We start from the raw sequence: 26,582 nt of genomic DNA on the forward strand, positions 1-26,582 counted from the left end.
GAAGAGAGGACTACTGTTACTGTAATGACTGAGTAGAAGAGGACTCTACTGTTACTGTAATGACTGAGAGAGAGGACTCTACTGTTACTGTAATGACTGGGAAGAGAGGACTCCACTGTTACTGTAATTACTGTTACTGTAATGACTGGGAAGAGAGGACTCTCCTGTTACTGTAATGACTGGGAAGAGAGGACTACTGTTACTGTAATGACTGGGAAGAGAGGACTCCACTGTTACTGTAATGACTGGGAAGAGAGGACTGTTACTGTAATGACTGGGAAGAGAGGACTACTGTTATGCAATGACTGGGAAGAGAGGACTACTGTTACTGTAATGACTGGGAAGAGAGGACTACTGTTACTGTAATGACTGGGAAGAGAGGACTACTGTTACTGTAATGACTGGGAAGAGAGGACTCCACTGTTACTGTAATGACTGGGAAGAGAGGACTACTGTTACTGCAATGACTGGGAAGAGAGGACTCCACTGTTACTGTAATGACTGGGAAGAGAGGACTACTGTTACTGTAATAACTGGGAAGAGATGACTACTGTTACTGTAATGACTGGGAAGAGATGATTACTGTTACTGTAATGACTGGGAAGAGAGGACTACTGTTACTGTAATGACTGGGAAGAGAGGACTACTGTTACTGTAATGACTGGGAAGAGAGGACTACTGTTACTGTAATGACTGGGAAGAGAGGAGGACTGGGAAGAGAGGACTACTGTTACTGTAATGACTGGGAAGAGAGGACTCCACTGTTACTGTAATGACTGAGTAGAGAGGACTCTACTGTTACTGTAATGACTGAGTAGAGAGGACTCTACTGTTACTGTAATGACTGGGAAGAGAGGACTCCACTGTTACTGTAATGACTGGTAATGACTGGGAAGAGAGGACTCCACTGTTACTGTAATGACTGGGTAGAGACGACTCCTGTTACTGTAATGACTGAGTAGAGAGGACTACTGTTACTGTAATGACTGGGAAGAGAGGACTCCACTGTTACTGTAATGACTGGGAAGAGAGGACTCCTGTTACTGTAATGACTGAGTAGAGAGGACTACTGTTACTGTAATGACTGGGAAAGAGGACTCACTGTTACTGTAATGACTGAAGAGAGGACTCCTGTTACTGTAATGACTGGGAAGAGAGGACTCCACTGTTACTGTAATGACTGAGTAGAGATGACTCCTGTTACTGTAATGACTGGGAAGAGAGGACTACTGTTACTGTAATGACTGGGAAGAGAGGACTCCACTGTTACTGTAATGACTGAGTAGAGACGACTCCTGTTACTGTAATGACTGGGAAGAGAGGACTCCACTGTTACTGTAATGACTGAGTAGAGACGACTCCTGTTACTGTAATGACTGGGAAGAGAGGACTCTACTGTTACTGTAATGACTGGGAAGAGAGGACTACTGTTACTGTAATGACTGGGAAGAGAGGACTCTCCTGTTACTGTAATGACTGGGAAGAGAGGCCTCCACTGTTACTGTAATGACTGGGAAGAGAGGACTCCACTGTTATTGTAATGACTGGGAAGAGAGGACTCCACTGTTACTGTAATGACTGGGAAGAGAGGACTACTGTTACTGCAATGACTGGGAAGAGAGGACTCCACTGTTACTGTAATGACTGGAAGAGGACTACTGTTACTGTAATGACTGGGAAGAGAGGACTACTGTTACTGTAATGACTGGAAGAAGGACTCCACTGTTACTGTAATGACTGGGAAGAGAGGACTACGGTTACTGTAATGACTGGGAAGAGAGGACTCCACTGTTACTGTAATGACTGGGAAGAGAGGACTCACTGTTACTGTAATGACTGGGAAGAGAGGACTACTGTTACTGTAATGACTGGGAAGAGAGGACTACTGTTACTGTAATTACTGGGAAGAGAGGACTCTCCTGTTACTGTAATGACTGGGAAGAGAGGACTACTGTTACTGTAATGACTGGGAAGAGAGGACTACTGTTACTGTAATGACTGGGAAGAGAGGACTATTGTTACTGTAATGACTGGGAAGAGAGGATTACTGTTACTGTAATGACTGGGAAGAGAGGACTACTGTTACTGTAATGACTGGGAAGAGAGGACTACTGTTACTGTAATTACTGGGAAGAGAGGACTACTGTTACTGTAATGACTGGGAAGAGAGGACTACTGTTACTGTAATGACTGGGAAGTGGAGGACTACTGTTACTATAATGACTGGGAAGAGGGGACTACTGTTACTGTAATGATTGGGAAGAGAGGACTACTGTTACTGCAATGACTGGGAAGAGAGGACTCCACTGTTACTGTAATGACTGGGAAGAGAGGACTACTGTTACTGTAATGACTGGGAAGAGAGGACTACTGTTACTGCAATGACTGGGAAGAGAGGACTCCACTGTTACTGTAATGACTGGGAAGAGAGGACTACTGTTACTGTAATGACTGAGGACTACTGTTACTGTAATGACTGGGAAGAGAGGACTACTGTTACTGTAATGACTGGGAAGAGAGGACTACTGTTACTGTAATGACTGGGAAGAGAGGATTACTGTTACTGTAATGACTGGGAATAGAGGACTACTGTTACTGTAATGACTGGGAAGAGAGGACTACTGTTACTGTAATGACTGGGAAGAGAGGGTAATGACTGGGAAGAGAGGACTACTGTTACTGTAATGACTGGGAAGGAGGACTACTGTTACTGTAATGACTGGGAAGAGGGGACTTCTGTTACTGTAATGACTGGGAAGAGAGGACTACTGTTACTGTAATGACTGGGAAGAGATGTAGAGGACTACTGTTACTGTAATGACTGGGAAGAGAGGACTACTGTTACTGTAATGACTGGGAAGAGAGGACTACTGTTACTGTAATGACTGGGAAGAGAGGACTACTGTTACTGTAATGACTGGGAAGAGAGGACTACTGTTACTGTAATGACTGGGAAGAGAGGACTCCACTGTTACTGTAATGACTGAGTAGAGAGGACTACTGTTACTGTAATGACTGGGAAGGACTGTTACTGTAATGACTACTGTTACTGTAATGACTGAGTAGAGAGGACTACTGTTACTGTAATGACTGGGAAGAGAGGACTACTGTTACTGTAATGACTGGGAAGAGAGGACTACTGTTACTGTAATGACTGGGAAGAGATGATTACTGTTACTGTAATGACTGGGAAGAGAGGACTACTGTTACTGTAATGACTGGGAAGAGAGGACTACTGTTACTGTAATGACTGAGAAGAGAGGACTACTGTTACTGTAATGACTGGGAAAGAGGACTACTGTTACTGTAATGACTGGGAAGAGAGGACTACTGTTACTGTAATGACTGTAGCGATGACTCTACTAACTGTAATGACTGGGAAGAGGACTCCACTGTTACTGTAATGACTGGGAAGAGAGGACTACTGTTACTGTAATGACTGAGTAGAGAGGACTCTACTGTTACTGTAATGACTGGAAGAGAGGACTCTACTGTTACTGTAATGACTGGGAAGAGAGGACTCCACTGTTACTGTAATGACTGGGAGAGAGGACTACTGTTACTGTAATGACTGGGAAGAGAGGACTCCACTGTTACTGTAATGACTGGGAAGAGAGGACTACTGTTACTGTAATGACTGGGAAGAGAGGACTCCACTGTTACTGTAATGACTGGGAAGAGAGGACTACTGTTACTGTAATGACTGGGAAGAGAGGACTACTGTTACTGTAATGACTGGGAAAGAGATTACTGTTACTGTAATACTGTTACTGTAATGACTGGGAAGAGAGGACTCCACTGTTACTGTAATGACTGGGAAAGAGGACTACTGTTACTGTAATGACTGGGAAGAGAGGACTACTGTTACTGTAATGACTGGGAAAGAGGACTACTGTTACTGTAATGACTTAGAGAGGACTCTACTGTTACTGTAATGACTGGGAAGAGAGGACTACTGTTACTGTAATGACTGGGAAGAGAGGACTACTGTTACTGTAATGACTGGGAGAGAGGACTACTGTTACTGTAATGACTGGGAAGAGAGGACTACTGTTACTGTAATGACTGGGAAGAGAGGACTCCACTGTTACTGTAATGACTGAGAAGAGAGGACTACTGTTACTGTAATGACTGGGAAGAGAGGACTACTGTTACTGTAATGACTGGGAAGAGAGGACTCCACTGTTACTGTAATGACTGGGAAGAGAGGACTACTGTTACTGTAATGACTGGGAAGAGAGGACTACTGTTACTGTAATGACTGGGAAGAGAGGACTGTTACTGTAATGACTGGGAAAGAGGACTACTGTTACTGTAATGACTGGGAAGAGAGGACTCACTGTTACTGTAATGACTGGGAAGAGAGGACTACTGTTACTGTAATGACTGGGAAGAGAGGACTCCACTGTTACTGTAATGACTGGGAAGAGAGGACTACTGTTACTGTAATGACTGAGTAGAGAGAGGACTCCTGTTACTGTAATGACTGGGAAGAGAGGACTACTGTTACTGTAATGACTGGGAAGAGAGGACTACTGTTACTGTAATGACTGGGAAGAGAGGACTCCACTGTTACTGTAATGACTGGGAAGAGAGGACTACTGTTACTGTAATGACTGGGAAGAGAGGACTCTACTGTTACTGTAATGACTGGGAAGAGAGGACTACTGTTACTGTAATGACTGGGAAGAGAGGACTCTCCTGTTACTGTAATGACTGGGAAGAGAGGCCTCCACTGTTACTGTAATGACTGGGAAAAGAGGACTCCACTGTTATTGTAATGACTGGGAAGAGAGGACTCCACTGTTACTGTAATGACTGGGAAGAGAGGACTACTGTTACTGCAATGACTGGGAAGAGAGGACTCCACTGTTACTGTAATGACTGGGAAGAGAGGACTACTGTTACTGTAATGACTGGGAAGAGAGGACTACTGTTACTGTAATGACTGGGAAGAGAGGACTCCACTGTTACTGTAATGACTGGGAGAGAGGACTACTGTTACTGTAATGACTGGGAAGAGAGGACTCCACTGTTACTGTAATGACTGGGAAGAGAGGACTCCACTGTTACTGTAATGACTGGGAAGAGAGGACTACTGTTACTGTAATGACTGGGAAGAGAGGACTACTGTTACTGTAATGACTGGGAAGAGAGGACTCTCCTGTTACTGTAATGACTGGGAAGAGAGGACTACTGTTACTGTAATGACTGGGAAGAGAGGACTACTGTTACTGTAATGACTGGGAAGAGAGGACTACTGTTACTGTAATGACTGGGAAGAGAGGACTACTGTTACTGTAATGACTGGGAAGAGAGGGCTACTGTTACTGTAATGACTGGGAAGAGAGGACTACTGTTACTGTAATGACTGGGAAGAGAGGACTACTGTTACTGTAATGACTGGGAAGAGAGGACTACTGTTACTGTAATGACTGGGAAGTGGAGGACTACTGTTACTGTAATGACTGGGAAGAGAGGACTACTGTTACTGTAATGACTGGGAAGAGAGGACTACTGTTACTGTAATGACTGGGAAGAGGACTGTTACTGTAATGACTACTGTTACTGTAATGACTGGGAAGAGGACTAACTGTTACTGCAATGACTGGGAAGAGAGGACTCCACTGTTACTGTAATGACTGGGAAGAGAGGACTACTGTTACTGTAATGACTGGGAAGAGATGACTACTGTTACTGTAATGACTGGGAAGAGAGGACTACTGTTACTGTAATGACTGGGAAGAGAGGACTACTGTTACTGTAATGACTGGGAAGAGAGGATTACTGTTACTGTAATGACTGGGAAGAGAGGACTACTGTTACTGTAATGACTGGGAAGAGAGGACTACTGTTACTGTAATGACTGGGAAGAGAGGACTACTGTTACTGTAATGACTGGGAAGAGAGGACTCTACTGTTACTGTAATGACTGGGAAGAGAGGACTACTGTTACTGTAATGACTGGGAAGAGAGGACTACTGTTACTGTAATGACTGGGAAGAGAGGACTACTGTTACTGTAATGACTGGGAAGAGGGATTACTGTTACTGTAATGACTGGGAAGAGAGGACTCCACTGTTACTGTAATGACTGGGAAGAGAGGACTACTGTTACTGTAATGACTGGGAAGAGAGGACTACTGTTACTGTAATGACTGGGAAGAGAGGACTACTGTTACTGTAATGACTGGGAAGAGAGGACTACTGTTACTGTAATGACTGGGAAGAGAGGACCACTGTTACTGTAATGACTGAAGAGAGGACTCTACTGTTACTGTAATGACTGGGAAGAGAGGACTCACTGTTACTGTAATGACTGGGAAGAGAGGACTCCACTGTTACTGTAATGACTGGGAAGAGAGGACTCACTGTTACTGTAATGACTGGGAGAGAGGACTCCTGTTACTGTAATGACTGGGAAGAGAGGACTACTGTTACTGTAATGACTGGGAAGAGAGGACTCCACTGTTACTGTAATGACTGAGTAGAGACGACTCCTGTTACTGTAATGACTGGGAGAGAGGACTACTGTTACTGTAATGACTGGGAAGAGAGGACTCCTGTTACTGTAATGACTGGGAAGAGAGGACTCCTGTTACTGTAATGACTGGGAAGAGAGGACTACTGTTACTGTAATGACTGGGAAGAGAGGACTCTCACTGTTACTGTAATGACTGGGAAGAGAGGACTCCACTGTTACTGTAATGACTGGGAAGAGAGGACTCCACTGTTACTGTAATGACTGGGAAGAGAGGACTCCACTGTTACTGTAATGACTGGGAAGAGAGGACTACTGTTACTGCAATGACTGGGAAGAGAGGACTCCACTGTTACTGTAATGACTGGGAAGAGAGGACTACTGTTACTGTAATGACTGGGAAGAGAGGACTACTGTTACTGTAATGACTGGGAAGAGAGGACTCCACTGTTACTGTAATGACTGGGAAGAGAGTACTCTACGGTTACTGTAATGACTGGGAAGAGAGGACTACTGTTACTGTAATGACTGGGAAGAGAGGACTCACTGTTACTGTAATGACTGTAGAGAGGACTACTGTTACTGTAATGACTGGGAAGAGAGGACTACTGTTACTGTAATGACTGGGAAGAGAGGACTCCTGTTACTGTAATGACTGGGAAGAGAGGACTACTGTTACTGTAATGACTGGGAAGAGAGGACTACTGTTACTGTAATGACTGGGAAGAGAGGACTACTGTTACTGTAATGACTGGGAAGAGAGGACTTACTGTTACTGTAATGACTGGGGAAGACAGGGCTACTGTTACTGTAATGACTGGGAAGAGAGGACTACTGTTACTGTAATGACTGGGAAGAGAGGACTACTGTTACTGTAATGACTGGGAAGAGAGGACTACTGTTACTGTAATGACTGGGAAGAGAGGACTACTGTTACTGTAATGACTGGGAAAGAGGACTACTGTTACTGTAATGACTGGGAAGAGAGGACTACTGTTACTGTAATGACTGGGAAGAGAGGACTCCACTGTTACTGTAATGACTGGGAAGAGAGGACTACTGTTACTGCAATGACTGGGAAGAGAGGACTAACTGTTACTGTAATGACTGGGAAGAGAGGACTCCACTGTTACTGTAATGACTGGGAAGAGAGGACTACTGTTACTGTAATGACTGGGAAGAGAGGACTACTGTTACTGTAATGACGGGGAAGAGAGGACTACTGTTACTGTAATGACTGGGAAGAGAGGACTACTGTTACTGTAATGACTGAGAAGAGAGGACTTACTGTTACTGTAATGACTGGGAAGAGAGGACTACTGTTACTGTAATGACTGGGAAGAGAGGACTACTGTTACTGTAATGACTGGGAAGAGAGGACTCTACTGTTACTGTAATGACTGGGAAGAAGGACTACTGTTACTGTAATGACTGGGAAGAGAGGACTACTGTTACTGTAATGACTGGGAAGAGAGGACTACTGTTACTGTAATGACTGGGAGAGAGGACTCTACTGTTACTGTAATGACTGGGAAGAGGACTACTGTTACTGTAATGACTGAGTAGAGAGGACTACTGTTACTGTAATGACTGGGAAGAGAGGACTCTACTGTTACTGTAATGACTGGGAAGAGAGGACTCCACTGTTACTGTAATGACTGGGAAGAGAGGACTACTGTTACTGTAATGACTGGGAAGAGAGGACTACTGTTACTGTAATGACTGGGAAGAGAGGACTCACTGTTACTGTAATGACTGGGAAGAGAGGACTCCTGTTACTGTAATGACTGAGAAGAGAGGACTACTGTTACTGTAATGACTGGGAAGAGAGGACTATTGTTACTGTAATGACTGGGAAGAGAGGACTCCACTGTTACTGTAATGACTGGGAAGAGAGGACTACTGTTACTGTAATGACTGGGAAGAGAGGACTACTGTTACTGTAATGACTGGGAAGAGAGGACTCACTGTTACTGTAATGACTGGGAAGAGAGGACTACTGTTACTGTAATGACTGGGAAGAGAGGACTCCACTGTTACTGTAATGACTGAGGAAGAGGGACTACTGTTACTGTAATGACTGGGAAGAGAGGACTACTGTTACTGTAATGACTGGGAAGAGAGGACTCCACTGTTACTGTAATGACTGGGAAGAGAGGGCTACTGTTACTGTAATGACTGGGAAGAGAGGACTACTGTTACTGCAATGACTGGGAAGAGAGGACTCCACTGTTACTGTAATGACTGGGAAGAGAGGACTACTGTTACTGTAATGACTGGGAAGAGAGGACTACTGTTACTGTAATGACTGGGAAGAGAGGACTACTGTTACTGTAATGACTGGGAAGAGAGGACTACTGTTACTGTAATGACTGGGAAGAGAGGATTACTGTTACTGTAATGACTGGGAAGAGAGGACTACTGTTACTGTAATGACTGGGAAGAGAGGACTACTGTTACTGTAATGACTGGGAAGAGAGGACTACTGTTACTGTAATGACTGGGAAGAGAGGACTCCACTGTTACTGTAATGACTGGGAAGAGAGGACTACTGTTACTGTAATGACTGGGAAGAGAGGACTACTGTTACTGTAATGACTGGGAAGAGAGGACTCTCCTGTTACTGTAATGACTGGGAAGAGAGGACTACTGTTACTGTAATGACTGGGAAGAGAGGACTACTGTTACTGTAATGACTGGGAAGAGAGGACTATTGTTACTGTAATGACTGGGAAGAGAGGATTACTGTTACTGTAATGACTGGGAAGACAGGGCTACTGTTACTGTAATGACTGGGAAGAGAGGACTACTGTTACTGTAATTACTGGGAAGAGAGGACTACTGTTACTGTAATGACTGGGAAGAGAGGACTACTGTTACTGTAATGACTGGGAAGTGGAGGACTACTGTTACTATAATGACTGGGAAGAGGGGACTACTGTTACTGTAATGACTGGGAAGAGAGGACTACTGTTACTGCAATGACTGGGAAGAGAGGACTCCACTGTTACTGTAATGACTGGGAAGAGAGGGCTACTGTTACTGTAATGACTGGGAAGAGAGGACTAACTGTTACTGCAATGACTGGGAAGAGAGGACTCCACTGTTACTGTAATGACTGGGAAGAGAGGACTACTGTTACTGTAATGACTGGGAAGAGAGGACTACTGTTACTGTAATGACGGGGAAGAGAGGACTACTGTTACTGTAATGACTGGGAAGAGAGGACTACTGTTACTGTAATGACTGGGAAGAGAGGACTACTGTTACTGTAATGACTGGGAAGAGAGGACTACTGTTACTGTAATGACTGGGAAGGGAGGACTACTGTTACTGTAATGACTGGGAAGAGGGGACTTCTGTTACTGTAATGACTGGGAAGAGAGGACTACTGTTACTGTAATGACTGGGAAGAGATGATTACTGTTACTGTAATGACTGGGAAGAGAGGACTACTGTTACTGTAATGACTGGGACGAGAGGACTACTGTTACTGTAATGCCTGGGAAGAGAGGACTACTGTTACTGTAATGACTGGGAAGAGAGGACTACTGTTACTGTAATGACTGGGAAGAGAGGACTCCACTGTTACTGTAATGACTGAGTAGAGAGGACTCTACTGTTACTGTAATGACTGAGTAGAGAGGACTCTACTGTTACTGTAATGACTGGGAAGAGAGGACTCCACTGTTACTGTAATGACTGAGTAGAGAGGACTCCTGTTACTGTAATGACTGGGAAGAGAGGACTCTACTGTTACTGTAATGACTGGGAAGAGAGGACTCCACTGTTACTGTAATGACTGGGAAGAGAGGACTCCACTGTTACTGTAATGACTGAGTAGAGACGACTCCTGTTACTGTAATGACTGAGTAGAGAGGACTACTGTTACTGTAATGACTGGGAAGAGAGGACTCCACTGTTACTGTAATGACTGGGAAGAGAGGACTCCTGTTACTGTAATGACTGAGTAGAGAGGACTACTGTTACTGTAATGACTGGGAAGAGAGGACTCCACTGTTACTGTAATGACTGAGTAGAGAGGACTCCTGTTACTGTAATGACTGGGAAGAGAGGACTCCACTGTTACTGTAATGACTGGGAAGAGACGACTCCTGTTACTGTAATGACTGGGAAGAGAGGACTACTGTTACTGTAATGACTGGGAAGAGAGGACTCCACTGTTACTGTAATGACTGAGTAGAGACGACTCGTGTTACTGTAATGACTGGGAAGAGAGGACTCCACTGTTACTGTAATGACTGAGTAGAGACGACTCCTGTTACTGTAATGACTGGGAAGAGAGTACTCTACTGTTACTGTAATGACTGGGAAGAGAGGACTACTGTTACTGTAATGACTGGGAAGAGAGGACTCTCCTGTTACTGTAATGACTGGGAAGAGAGGCCTCCACTGTTACTGTAATGACTGGGAAGAGAGGACTCCACTGTTATTGTAATGACTGGGAAGAGAGGACTCCACTGTTACTGTAATGACTGGGAAGAGAGGACTACTGTTACTGCAATGACTGGGAAGAGAGGACTCCACTGTTACTGTAATGACTGGGAAGAGAGGACTACTGTTACTGTAATGACTGGGAAGAGAGGACTCCACTGTTACTGTAATGACTGGGAAGAGAGGACTCCACTGTTACTGTAATGACTGGGAAGAGAGGACTACTGTTACTGTAATGACTGGGAAGAGAGGACTCCACTGTTACTGTAATGACTGGGAAGAGAGGACTACTGTTACTGTAATGACTGGGAAGAGAGGACTACTGTTACTGTAATGACTGGGAAGAGAGGATTACTGTTACTGTAATGACTGGGAAGAGAGGACTACTGTTACTGTAATGACTGGGAAGAGAGGACTACTGTTACTGTAATGACTGGGAAGAGAGGACTACTGTTACTGTAATGACTGGGAAGAGAGGACTACTGTTACTGTAATGACTGGGAAGGGAGGACTACTGTTACTGTAATGACTGGGAAGAGGGGACTACTGTTACTGTAATGACTGGGAAGAGAGGACTACTGTTACTGTAATGACTGGGAAGAGAGGACTACTGTTACTGTAATGACTGGGAAGAGAGGACTACTGTTACTGTAATGACTGGGAAGAGAGGACTACTGTTACTGTAATGACTGGGAAGAGAGGACTACTGTTACTGTAATGACTGGGAAGAGAGGACTACTGTTACTGTAATGACTGGGAAGAGAGGACTACTGTTACTGTAATGCCTGGGAAGAGAGGACTACTGTTACTGTAATGACTGGGAAGAGAGGACTACTGTTACTTTAATGACTGGGAAGAGAGGACTCCACTGTTACTGTAATGACTGGGAAGAGAGGACTCCACTGTTACTGTAATGACTGGGAAGAGAGGACTACTGTTACTGTAATGACTGGGAAGAGAGGACTCCTGTTACTGTAATGACTGGGCGAACCTGCTGTGATTGAAGAGAGAGTGAGAGAGAAAACATTCTGTGGGTGAACATAGAATGATAGAGATAACTAGGTGAACATAGAGAGAACAATGAGGTTGGTTTTGAGGATAGACTCTAACAGAATGACAGGACAGTAAATATGGACCAACAGACAGAGAGCCCCACTACTCTGATTCACCTGCATTACCCACGACATAGTAGATCACCTCCTGACCTGTCGCCATTTTAGTGTTAATGTCCACAATTTCAATTCAGGGCATTCAGGCGCCAGCTTCTGTCATGGTGTATGATGACAGCAGTAAGAAATGGGTTCCCATTAAGCCAGGCCAGCAGGGCTTCAGCCGCATCAATATCTACCACAACACTGCCAACAACACCTTCCGCGTGGTGGGAGTCAAACTACAAGACCAGCAGGTAGAGGTACACACACACCCCACTTCCCTCACACACACACTCTCTCTCTCACCTCCGTCCTGAGTGCTGAGGACATTGAGAGCGAACAGCATGGCATTGGAGAATGTGGCGGCTTCTTCCTTGCTGGCAAAGTTGAGTCCGTAGACCTGGCGGGCATCACGCCACTGGTGGAAGGTGGGCGTGGCCTGGTTATACTTCAGCCCCTTCACTATGGAGTAGTTGATCACCACCTGGAGGTAAGAGATGGAGCGGAGAGATGGACAGAGTCAATGGTTACTTTCAAGGCCATTTCAGATCAATGTGTGTGTGTGTGTGTGTGTGTGTGTGTGTGTGTGTGTGTGTGTGTGTGTGTGTGTGTGTGTGTGTGTGTCTGTGTACCTCTACCTGCTGGTCTTGTAGTTTGACTCCCACCACGCGGAAGGTGTTGTTGGCAGTGTTGTGGTAGATGTTGATGCGGCTGAAGCCCTGCTGGCCTGGCTTAATGGGAACCCATTTCTTACTGCTGTCATCATACACCATGACAGAAGCTCGCGCCTGGCAGATACTCTGCTCACTGAAACAGGAGGAGAGAAACTATTAGTTCATCATTTAATCAATCGATTGATCTGTCGGTTGGTCTATCAAGTCGTAACCCTGATCCTGTCATCATACACCATGACGGAGGCTTTCGCCTGGCAGATACTCTGCTCACTGAAACAGGAAGAGAAAAACTAAGTCCATCACTTTAATCAATCAATCAGTTGATCAATATGAACCCTAACCCTTACTGCTGTCATCAGACACCATCACAGAGGCAGAGATACTCAAGAGTCAATCGGGAGAACTTGAACATCAGTTAATCAACCAATGCCACCATTTTGTTTGATTTACAGTGCCTTGCGAAAGTATTCGGCCCCCTTGAACTTTGCGACCTTTTGCCACATTTCAGGCTTCAAACATAAAGATATAAAACTGTATTTTTTTGTGAAGAATCAACAACAAGTGGGACACAATCATGAAGTGGAACGACATTTATTGGATATTTCAAACTTTTTTAACAAATCAAAAACTGAAAAATTGGGCGTGCAAAATTATTCAGGCCCCTTAAGTTAATACTTTGTAGCGCCACCTTTTGCTGTGATTACAGCTGTAAGTCGCTTGGGGTATATCTCTATCAGTTTTGCACATCGAGAGACTGAAATGTTTTCCCATTCCTCCTTGCAAAACAGCTCGAGCTCAGTGAGGTTGGATGGAGAGCATTTGTGAACAGCAGTTTTCAGTTCTTTCCACAGATTCTCGATTGGATTCAGGTCTGGACTTTGACTTGGCCATTCTAACACCTGGATATGTTTATTTTTGAACCATTCCATTGTAGATTTTGCTTTATGTTTTGGATCATTGTCTTGTTGGAAGACAAATCTCCGTCCCTGTCTCAGGTCTTTTGCAGACTCCATCAGGTTTTCTTCCAGAATGGTCCTGTATTTGGCTCCATCCATCTTCCCATCAATTTTAACCATCTTCCCTGTCCCTGCTGAAGAAAAGCAGGCCCAAACCATGATGCTGCCACCACCATGTTTGACAGTGGGGATGGTGTGTTCAGGGTGTTGAGCTGTGTTGCTTTTACGCCAAACATAACGTTTTGCATTGTTGCATGGACAGAGTCTCCCACCTCAGCTGTAGATCTCTGCAGTTCATCCAGAGTGATCATGGGCCTCTTGGCTGCATCTCTGATCAGTCTTCTCTCCTTGTATGAGCTGAAAGTTTAGAGGGACGGCCAGGTCTTGGTAGATTTGCAGTGGTCTGATACTCCTTCCATTTCAATATTATCGCTTGCACAGTTCTCCTTGGGATGTTTAAAGCTTGGGAAATCTTTTTTGTATCCAAATCCGGCTTTAAACTTCTTCACAACAGTATCTCGGACCTGCCTGGTGTGTTCCTTGTTCTTCATGATGCTCTCTGCGCTTTTAACGGACCTCTGAGACTATCACAGTGCAGGTGCATTTATACGGAGACTTGATTACACACAGGTGGATTGTATTTATCATCATTAGTCATTTAGGTCAACATTGGATCATTCAGAGATCCTCACTGAACTTCTGGAGAGAGTTTGCTGCACTGAAAGTAAAGGGGCTGAATAATTTTGCACGCCCAATTTTTCAGTTTTGATTTGTTAAAAAAGTTTGAAATATCCAATAAATGTCGTTCCACTTCATGATTGTGTCCCGCTTGTTGTTGATTCTTCACAAAAAAATACAGTTTTATATCTTTATGTTTGAAGCCTGAAATGTGGCAAAAGGTCGCAAAGTTCAAGGGGGCCGAATACATTCACAAGGCACTGTAAATAGGCTATAACAAAGTAACAGGAACAGGATGAAGCACTGCATACTTGCATTATAAGACCAATCCAGCTGTAATCATGTGACTGATTGAAAAGGCTGTAATCACAAGATGTAAAGGAGTTGGATATTCTAAAGGAGACAACAACCCAACCTTCTTACCTAGTGTAGCATTAATAGCATAAATCAAACCTCATTAGCCATATACAGTGGTAGACCAGAGTCTGCTGCTACTGGTAGAAATATGTGTGTGTGTCCAGTTTGGACCTGCCTCCTTCCCATCTGACAGTATTCAACACAGCCCACTGAGGATCTCTCTCTTCACCTCCCCCCTCCCCCCACACAGAGATAATTTTTAGATCATAAGTTTACTATGCCTGTGAGTCTGGGACACGAAGGGAGATGTACAATGTTACTCAAAGAGACAGAGGAGAGACAGAGAGGAGAGTCAGAGGAGAGACAGAGAGGAGAGTCAGAGGAGAGACAGAGAGGAGAGACAGAGGAGAGAGAGAGAGAGGAGAGACAGAGAGGAGATAGAGAGAGTGGAGAGACAGAGACAGAGAGGAGAGACAGAGGAGAGACAGACAGAGAGCGGAGAGAGAGAGGAGAGACAGAGACAGAGAGGCGAGACGGAGGAGAGACAGAGGAGAGACAGAGGAGAGAGCGAGGAGAGACAGAGGAGAGAGACAGAGAGGAGAGACAGGAGAGTCAGAGGAGAGACAGAGAGGAGATACAGACAGAGAGGAGAGAGAGAGGAGAGACAGAGGAGAGACAGAGGAGAGAGAGAGGAGAGACAGAGGATAGAGAGAGGAGAGACAGACAGAGAGGAGAGAGAGAGGAGAGAGACAGGAGAGTCAGAGAGAGAGAGAGAGAGGAGAGACAGAGGAGAGACAGAGGAGAGAGAGAGGAGAGACAGAGGAGAGACAGAGGAGAGAGAGAGGAGAGATAGACAGAGAGGAGAGAGAGATGAGAGACAGGAGAGTCAGATGAGAGACAGAGAGGAGAGACTGAGATGAGAGACTGAGAGAGAGACTGAGAGAGAGAGCAGAGAAGAGACAGAAGAGAGGCAGATAGGAGAGAGATATGAGAGACAGAGAGGAGAGACAAGAGAACAGAGAGAGAGGCAGAGTAGAGACAGAAGAGAGGCAGATAGGAGAGAGAGATGAGAGACAGAGAGGAGAGACAAGAGAAGCAGAGAAGAGACATAAGAGAGGCAGATAGGAGAGAGAGATGAGAGAGGAAAGGAGTGAGAAAATAAAATAAAGGGGAGTGGGAGAAGAGATATTGAAAAGTATGGAAGGAGAGGTGAGACGGAGAAAAGGATGGAAGGAGAGTTGAGACGGAGAAAAGGATGGAAGGAGAGGTGAGACGGAGAAAAGTATGGAAGGAGAGATGAGACGGAGAAAAGTATGGAAGGAGAGGTGAGACGGAGAAAAGTATGGAAGGAGAGGTGAGACGGAGAAAAGTATGGAAGGAGAGGTGAGACGGAGAAAAGGATGGAAGGAGAGGTGAGACGGAGAAAAGTATGGAAGGAGAGGTGAGACGGAGAAAAGTATGGAAGGAGAGGTGAGACGGAGAAAAGTATGGAAGGAGAGGTGAGAAGGAGAAAAGTATGGAAGGAGAGGTGAGACGGAGAAAAGTATGGAAGGAGAGGTGAGACGGAGAAAAGTATGGAAGGAGAGGTGAGACGGAGAAAAGTATGGAAGGAGAGGTGAGACGGAGAAAAGTATGGAAGGAGAGGTGAGACGGAGAAAAGTATGGAAGGAGAGGTGAGACGGAGAAAAGGATGGAAGGAGAGGTGAGACGGAGAAAAGGATGGAAGGAGAGGTGAGACGGAGAAAAGTATGGAAGGTGAGGTGAGACGAAGAAAAGGATGGAAGGAGAGGTGAGACGGAGAAAAGGATGGAATGAGTTTAGATACAATGAGAGACAGTGTACAAGAGGGAAACGGGGTAAGGAAGGGGGATAAGGAGGAAGGGGGAAAGGGAGGAGTTATGGAGAGAGGAGGAAGAGTGAGAGGGGAAAGGGAGGAGGAATGGAGAGAGGAGGAAGAGTGAGAAGGGAAAGGGAGGAGGAATGGAGAGAGGAGGAAGAGTGAGAGGGGAAAGGGAGGAGGAATGGAGAGAGGAGGAAGAGTGAGAGGGGAAAGGGAGGAGGAATGGAGAGAGGAGGAAGAGTGAGAGGGGAAAGGGAGGAGGAATGGAGAGAGGAGGAAGAGTGAGAGGGGAAAGGGAGGAGGAATGGGAAAAGGAGGAAAGGGGGGAGAGGGAGAGTTTTGACATAATCATTTGAATAACAAGAGAAAGCCCTATCTGAGCCTCTGATTCATCACCAGGCTAAAATTAGCAGAGCAGCCCTAGGGCAGAGAGAAAGAGCTGCGTCAGAGGAGAGAGAGTGGAGGGGAGGATAGGGGGGGCTGAGACCCTAAGAGGCTTAGTGAGTGGAAACAAAAATTGAGAAAGTGAGAGCTAAAGCCCCTTGAATTGAATTGAGGTTGAGAGAGAGATAGAGCGATGAGAGGGAGGGGGGCAGGGTGATCATCTGAGATGAAGTGATAGTTATAGAGGGAGATAGAAAGGTAGCGAGCGAACACGCGCCATTTAACAAGTGTTGTGTATAGAAAGTGTCTCTCCTCAACAGCCATGAGAAATAGGCCAGGAGAGATGTCAGGATATGGTGAGTCACTACCTTAGAGACTGAGAAACAGACTAATGGATAAACATGCTGACTGGGCCATCCTGTCTCTCAAACTCATCCCACTAGTCCAATTCCAATACATTAGGCCAGGGATTACAGTAACCCAGGATTCAGGGCTATACAGTCCTTTAGGGCAAAAACACTTCTGCTTCTCAACACCCGATCATGGACTGATTCAGACCTTGGACACCAGGTGAGTGAACTCTTGGGCCAATCAATGTCATTAATTGATCAATTGACTGGCAGGTAGAAAAGAATCAGCATCAACACTGGACTATTAACCCTGGTCTATTAACCCTGGACTATTAACCCTGGAACTATTAACCCTGGAACTATTAACCCTGGAACTATTAACCCTGGAACTATTAACCCTGGAACTATTAACCCTGGACTATAAACCCTGGACTATTAACCCTGGAACTATTAACCCTGAAATGATTAACCCTGGACTATTAACCCTGAACTATTAACCCTGGACTAATAACCCTGGAACTATTAACCCTGGACTATTAACCCTGGAACTATTAACCCTGGAACTATTAACCCTGGAACTATTAACCCTGGACTATTAACCCTGGACTATTAACCCTGGAACTATTAACCCTGGACTATTAACCCTGGACTATTAACCCTGGAACTATTAACCCTGAAATTATTAACCCTGGAACTATTAACCCTGGAACTATTAACCCTGGACTATTAACCCTGGACTATTAACCCTGGAACTATTAACCCTGGACTATTAACCCTGGAACTATTAACCCTGGAACTATTAACCCTATTAACCCTGGAACTATTAACCCTGGACTATTAACCCTGGACTATTAACCCTGGAATTATTAACCCTGGAACTATTAACCCTGGAACTATTAACCCTGGAACTAGTAACCCTGGAACTATTAACCCTGGACTATTAACCCTGGACTATTAACCCTGGAACTATTAACCCTGGAACTATTAACCCTGGAACTATTAACCCTGGATTATTAACCCTGGAACTATTAACCCTGGACTATTAACCCTGGAACTATTAACCCTGGAACTATTAACCCTGGACTATTAACCCTGGAACTATTAACCCTGGAACTATTAACACTGGACTATTAACCCTGGACTATTAACCCTGGAACTATTAACCCTGGAACTATTAACCCTGGACTATTAACCCTGGAACTATTAACCCTGGACTATTAACCCTGGACTATTAACACTGGAACTATTAACCCTGGATTATTAACCCTGGAACTATTAACCCTGGACTATTAACCCTGGAACTATTAACCCTGGAACTATTAACTCTGGACTATTAACCCTGGACTATTAACCCTGGACTATTAACCCTGGAACTATTAACCCTGGAATATTAACCCTGGAATTATTAACCCTGGAACTATTAACCCTGGACTATTAACCCTGGAACTATTAACCCTGGACTATTAACCTTGAACTATTAACCCTGGAACTATTAACCCTGGACTATTAACCCTGGACTATTAACCCTGGAACAATTAACCCTGGACTATTAACCCTGGACTATTAACCCTGGAACTATTAACCCTGGAACTAGTAACCCTGGACTATTAACCCTGGAACTGTTAACCCTGGACTATTAACCCTGGACTATTAACCCTGGACTATTAACCCTGGAACTATTAACCCTGGACTATTAACCCTGAACTATTAACCCTGGAACTATTAACCCTGGAACTATTAACCCTGGGCTATTAACCCTGGACTATTAACCCTGGAACTATTAACCCTGGACTATTAACCCTGGACTATTAACCCTGGAACTATTAACCCTGGAACTATTAACCCTGGACTATTAACCCTGGAACTATTAACCCTGGAACTATTAACCCTGGAACTAGTAACCCTGGACTATTAACCCTGGAACTATTAACCCTGGACTATTAACCCTGGACTATTAACCCTGGACTATTAACCCTGCAACTATTAACCCTGGAACTAGTAACACTGGACTATTAACCCTGGAACTATTAATCCCGGAACTATTAACCCTGGACTATTAACCCTGGAACTATTAACCCTGGACTATTAACCCTGGAACTATTAACCCTGGACTATTAACCCTGGAACTATTAACCCTGGACTATTAACCCTGGAACTATTAACCCTGGATAATTAACCCTGGAACTATTAACCCTGGACTATTAACCCTGGAACTATTAACCCTGGAACTATTAACCCTGGACTATTAACCCTGGACTATTAACCCTGGACTATTAACCCTGGAACTATTAACCCTGGAATATTAACCCTGGAATTATTAACCCTGGACTATTAACCCTGGAACTATTAACCCTGGACTATTAACCCTGGACTATTAACCCTGGAACTATTAACCCTGGAACTATTAACCCTGGAACTAGTAACCCTGGACTATTAACCCTGGACTATTAACCCTGGACTATTAACCCTGGACTATTAACCCTGGAACTATTAACCCTGGACTATTAACCCTGGAACTATTAACCCTGGACTATTAACCCTGGACTACTAACCCTGGAACTATTAACCCTGGAACTATTAACCCTGGAACTAGTAACCCTGGACTATTAACCCTGGAACTATTAACCCTGGACTATTAACCCTGGACTGTTAACCCTGGAACTATTAACCCTGGACTATTAACCCTGGAACTATTAACCCTGGACTATTAACCCTGGAACTATTAACCCTGTACTATTAACCATGGAACTATTAACCCTGGACTATTAACCCTGGAACTATTAACCCTGCATTATTAACCCTGGAACTATTAACTCTGGACTATTAACCCTGGGACTATTAACCCTGGAACTATTAACCCTGGAACTATTAACCCTGGAACTATTAACCCTGAACTATTAACCCTGAACTATTAACCCTGGAACTATTAACCCTGGACTATTAACCCTGGACTATTAACCCTGGAACTATTAACCTTGGACTATTAACCCTGGACTATTAACCCTGGAACTATTAACCCTGGACTATTAACCCTGGACTATTAACCCTGGAACTATTAACCCTGGACTATTAACCCTGGAACTATTAACCCTGGAACTATTAACCCTGGAACTATTAACCCTGGAACTATTAACCCTGGACTATTAACCCTGGACTATTAACCCTGGACTATTAACCCTGGAACTATTAACCCTGGACTATTAACCCTGGACTATTAACCCTGGAACTATTAACCCTGGACTATTAACCCTGGAACTATTAACCCTGGACTATTATACCCTGGACTATTAACCCTGGACTATTAACCCTGGAACTATTAACCCTGGACTATTAACCCTGAACTATTAACCCTGGAACTATTAACCCTGGAACTATTAACCCTGGACTATTAACCCTGGACTATTAACCCTGGAACTATTAACCCTGGACTATTAACCCTGGACTATTAACCCTGGAACTATTAACCCTGGACTATTAACCCTGGAACTATTAACCCTGGAACTAGTAACCCTGGACTATTAACCCTGGAACTATTAACCCTGGACTATTAACCCTGGACTATTAACCCTTGAACTATTAACCCTGGACTATTAACCCTGGAACTATTAACCCTGGACTATTAACCCTGGAACTATTAACCCTGTACTATTAACCCTGGAACTATTAACCCTGGACTATTAACCCTGGAACTATTAACCCTGGAACTATTAACCCTGGACTATTAACCCTGGAACTAATAACCCTGGAACTATTAACCCTGGAACTAGTAACCCTGGACTATTAACCCTGGAACGATTAACCCTGGAACTAGTAACACTGGACTATTAACCCTGGAACTATTAACCCTGGAACTATTAACCCTGGACTATTAACCCTGGACTATTAACCCTGGAACTATTAACCCTGGAACTATTAACCCTGGACTATTAACCCTGGAACTATTAACCCTGGAACTATTAACCCTGGACTATTAACCCTGGAACTATTAACCCTGGACTATTAACCCTGGAACTATTAACCCTGGAACTATTAACCCTGGAACTATTAACCCTGGAACTATTAACCCTGGACTATTAACCCTGGACTATTAACCCTGGAACTATTAACCCTGGACTATTAACCCTGGAACTATTAACCCTGGACTATTAACCCTGGAACTATTAACCCTGGACTATTAACCCTGGAACTATTAACCCTGGAACTATTAACCCTGGAACTATTAACCCTGGAACTATTAACCCTGGACTATTAACCCTGGAACTATTAACCCTGGAACTATTAACCCTGGACTATTAACCCTGGACTATTAACCCTGGAACTATTAACCCTGGACTATTAACCCTGGACTATTAACCCTGGAACTATTAACCCTGGACTATTAACCCTGGAACTATTAACCCTGGACTATTAACCCTGGACTATTAACCCTGGACTATTAACCCTGGAACTATTAACCCTGGACTATTAACCTGAACTATTAACCCTGGAACTATTAACCCTGGAACTATTAACCCTGGACTATTAACCCTGGACTATTAACCCTGGAACTATTAACCCTGGACTATTAACCCTGGACTATTAACCCTGGAACTATTAACCCTGGACTATTAACCCTGGAACTATTAACCCTGGAACTATTAACCCTGGAACTAGTAACCCTGGACTATTAACCCTGGAACTATTAACCCTGGACTATTAACCCTGGACTATTAACCCTGGAACTATTAACCCTGGACTATTAACCCTGGAACTATTAACCCTGGAACTATTAACCCTGGAACTATTAACCCTGGAACTATTAACCCTGGAACTATTAACCCTGGAACTATTAACCCTGGAACTATTAACCCTGGACTATTAACCCTGGAACTATTAACCCTGGAACTATTAACCCTGGAACTATTAACCCTGGAACTATTAACCCTGGAACTATTAACCCTGGACTATTAACCCTGGACTATTAACTATTAACCCTGGAACTATTAACCCTGGAACTATTAACCCTGGAACTATTAACCCTGGACTATTAACCCTGGAACTATTAACCCTGGAACTATTAACCCTGGAACTATTAACCCTGGAACTATTAAACTATTAACCCTGGAACTATTAACCCTGGACTATTAACCCCCTATTGGACTATTAACCCTGGAACTATTAACCCTGGAACTATTAACCCTGGAACTATTAACCCTGGAACTATTAACCTGGACTATTAACCCTGGAACTATTAACCCTGGAACTATTAACCCTGGAACTATTAACCCTGGACTATTAACCCTGGACTATTAACCCTGGACTATTAACCCTGGAACTATTAACCCTGGAACTATTAACCCTGGAACTATTAACCCTGGAACTATTAACCCTGGACTATTAACCCTGGACTATTAACCCTGGAACTATTAACCCTGAACTATTAACCCTGGAACTATTAACCCTGGACTATTAACCCTGAACTATTAACCCTGGACTATTAACCCTGGAACTATTAACCCTGGAACTATTAACCCTGAACTGGAACTATTAACCCTGGACTATTAACCCTGGAACTATTAACCCTGGAACTATTAACCCTGGACTATTAACCCTGGACTATTAACCCTGGAACTATTAACCCTGGACTATTAACCCTGGAACTATTAACCCTAACCCTGGAACTATTAACCCTGGAACTATTAACCCTGAACTATTAACCCTGGACTATTAACCCTGGACTATTAACCCTGGAACTATTAACCCTGGAACTATTAACCCTGGACTATTAACCCTGAACTATTAACCCTGGAACTATTAACCCTGGACTATTAACCCTGGACTATTAACCCTGGACTATTAACCCTGGAACTATTAACCCTGGAACTATTAACCCTGGACTATTAACCCTGAACTATTAACCCTGGACTATTAACCTGGAACTATTAACTAGTAACCCTATTAACCCTGGAACTATTAACCCTGGACTATTAACCCTGGAACTATTAACCCTGGACTATTAACCCTGGAACTATTAACCCTGGAACTATTAACCCTGGAACTATTAACCCTGGACTATTAACCCTGGAACTATTAACCTAACCTATTAACCCTGGACTATTAACCCTGGAACTATTAACCCTGGAACTATTAACCCTGGACTATTAACCCTGGAACTATTAACCCTGGAACTATTAACCCTGGAACTATTAACCCTGGAACTATTAACCCTGGACTATTAACCCTGGAACTATTAACCCTGGAACTATTAACCCTGGAACTATTAACCCTGGAACTATTAACCCTGACTATTAACCCTGGACTATTAACCCTGGAACTATTAACCCTGGACTATTAACCCTGGAACTATTAACCCTGGAACTATTAACCCTGGACTATTAACCCTGGAACTATTAACCCTGGAACTATTAACCCTGGACTATTAACCCTGGAACTATTAACCCTGGAACTATTAACCCTGGAACTATTAACCCTGGACTATTAACCCTGGACTATTAACCCTGGAACTATTAACCCTGGAACTATTAACCCTGAACTATTAACCCTGGAACTATTAACCCTGGAACTATTAACCCTGGACTATTAACCCTGGAACTATTAACCCTGGACTATTAACCCTGGAACTATTAAGTAACTATTAACCCTGGACTATTAACCCTGGACTATTAACCCTGGAACTATTAACCCTGGACTATTAACTGGAATTAACCCTGGACTATTAACCCTGGAACTATTAACCCTGGACTATTAACCCTGGAACTATTAACTACTATTAACCCTATTAACCCTGGAACTATTAACCCTGGACTATTAACCCTGGAACTATTAACCCCTGAAACTATTAACCCTGGAACTATTAACCCTGGAACTATTAACCCTGGAACTATTAACCCTGGAACTATTAACTATTAACCTGGACTATTAACCCTGGAACTATTAACCCTGGAACTATTAACCCTGGACTATTAACCCTGGAACTATTAATCCCTGGAACTATTAACCCTGGACTATTAACCCTGGAACTATTAACCCTGGAACTATTAACCCTGGAACTATTAACCCTGGAACTATTAACCCTGGAACTATTAACCCTGGACTATTAACCCTGGAACTATTAACCCTGAACTATTAACCCTGGAACTAACCCTTAACCCTGGAACTATTAACCCTGGAACTATTAACCCTGAACTATTAACCCTGGAACTATTAACCCTGGAACTATTAACCTGGAACTATTAACCCTGGAACTATTAAACCCTGGAACTATTAACCCTGGACTATTAACCCTGGAACTATTAAACTATTAACCCTGGAACTATTAACCCTGGAACTATTAACCCTGGAACTATTAACCCTGGACTATTAACCCTGGACTATTAATCCTGGACTATTAACCCTGGACTATTAACCCTGGACTATTAACCCTGGAACTATTAACCCTGGACTATTAACCCTGGAATTATTAACCCTGGACTATTAACCCTGGAACTATTAACCCTGGACTATTAACCCTGGAACTATTAACCCTGAACTATTAACCCTGGAACTATTAACCCTGGACTATTAACCCTGGACTATTAACCCTGGAACTATTAACCCTGAACTATTAACCCTGGAATTATTAACCCTGGACTATTAACCCTGGACTATTAACCCTGGAACTATTAACCCTGGAGCCTACAGTGATTTGAGGTCTTGTGATTGTAAAGTCCCAGAGTAGATGCTGCTGGTTGAGTCAACAACCCTGCTTCCAAACAAAACACAACACTGCACATCTTTGAGCCTTGGTTATAAATAAGCACACATCTTAGGGTGAGAGTGAAGCTACACACACATTGCATTAGGACGGTGGAAGTGATGCTACACAAACACATTGCATTAGGACGGTGGAAGTGATGCTATACACACTTGTCATTATCGGTTTCCATCTTAACAGGCTTTAAATTAGCCAGTAAGGCAGTGAGTTGTTTCATTTATTTTCTTTAACTCGGCGGCTGAGTTAATTTTTAAAAGGAGTTCTTGACAATCGCCTCACCCCACCAGCATAAATAAACGAGACTCTCACATGAAAAGAGAACGAGAGAGACAGCAAGATAGAGAATGAGAAGAGAGAAAGAAGGAGAAGAGTGATAGAGAAAGAAGAGAGGGGGAGAAGTAGAAGAGCGAAAGAGAGATGGACTGAGAAGAAGAGAGATGAGTTGCGACATTGAACGATCCGTTCTGTAACTGACCATTCAGGGGCAGACACACACTACAGTTTCCCTGTGTACAACACACCACACCTGTTGAAGCATGTACAATTTGTCTCTGAGACATGAATAAGTTAGGCGTTTCTGTTTGCACCTTGACAGGAGAAGCAGCAGCAAGCTATAACTGAGTGGAGTTTTCTGTTGACGCAAACACACACACACACACACACACACACACACACACACACACACACACACACACACACACACACACACACACACACACACACACACACACACACACACACACACACACACACACACACACACACACACACAGATACACACACTTTAAATACCACCCTGTACTCTGGAGAAAGCCTAGGGATGTACCTCAGCTCACCAAATCCCCTCCACTATACTGACATGTTTCAGTTGTAGATTTTTTGACCCAGATGTTTTCAGCTGCAGCAGCAGTTCTGGCTCATCTGGCCCATCACCTCCTCTGAACATCACACACACACACACACACTCTCCCTCCCTCCCTCCCTCCGAACGGTTGGGTAGGCTGTTTGGAGTGTTTATCTGATCGAATAAAAAAAAAGTTATGTCCCCCCACTTCTAAAACCAAAGTTGCGCCCCTGAGAGGGATAGATGGAGAGGGAGATGCATATTGTTATGTTTATAGCCAGCTAAATGAGAGAGAGAGGGCTGCATTTCTGTTTCCAGCCAGCTGAATGAGAGAGAGAGAGAGAGAGAGAGAGAGAGAGAGAGAGAGAGAGAGAGAGAGAGAGAGAGAGAGAGCTGCATTTCTCTGTTTCCAGCCAGCTGACTGAGTGAGTCATGCTGTGCTCTCATCACTATAATCACCAGCTTCACAGCTTTTTTTCCCCACTCTAATTCTGACACAACACTGGTGCTCTGGGCTAAATTTACTCTTTTATCATCAATTCCCTGATCAGAGATGAGCAGCAAAACAACGCACTGTCAGAGTGAGCAGACACGCTACCTATTCAAAGCATACACACACACACACGCCGTATGGATGGACACACAATCTCCCTCTCTCCC

The 26,582-nt window shown here is 43.9% G+C and overlaps 1 protein-coding gene across 4 annotated transcripts in view; it reads right to left on the reverse strand.

Annotated features, from left to right (window-relative positions):
• Positions 1-26,582, reverse strand: part of LOC115140456 (ena/VASP-like protein) — a 136,402-nt gene that overhangs the window by 70,411 nt on the left and 39,409 nt on the right. For 2 of the 4 annotated variants that reach the window (XM_065026249.1, XM_065026248.1), the window contains exons 2-3: positions 12,719-12,893; positions 12,393-12,570 (exon numbers count right to left, since the gene is read on the reverse strand). In XM_065026249.1, coding sequence (XP_064882321.1) covers positions 12,393-12,570; positions 12,719-12,893 — 353 coding nt within the window. The remainder of the gene's footprint in view (positions 1-12,392; positions 12,571-12,718; positions 12,894-26,582) is intronic. The other 2 variants (XM_065026251.1, XM_065026250.1) reach the window with 1 other exon arrangement.

This window comes from Oncorhynchus nerka, linkage group LG13 (assembly GCF_034236695.1).
Source record: "Oncorhynchus nerka isolate Pitt River linkage group LG13, Oner_Uvic_2.0, whole genome shotgun sequence".
Lineage (NCBI taxonomy): Eukaryota > Metazoa > Chordata > Actinopteri > Salmoniformes > Salmonidae > Oncorhynchus > Oncorhynchus nerka.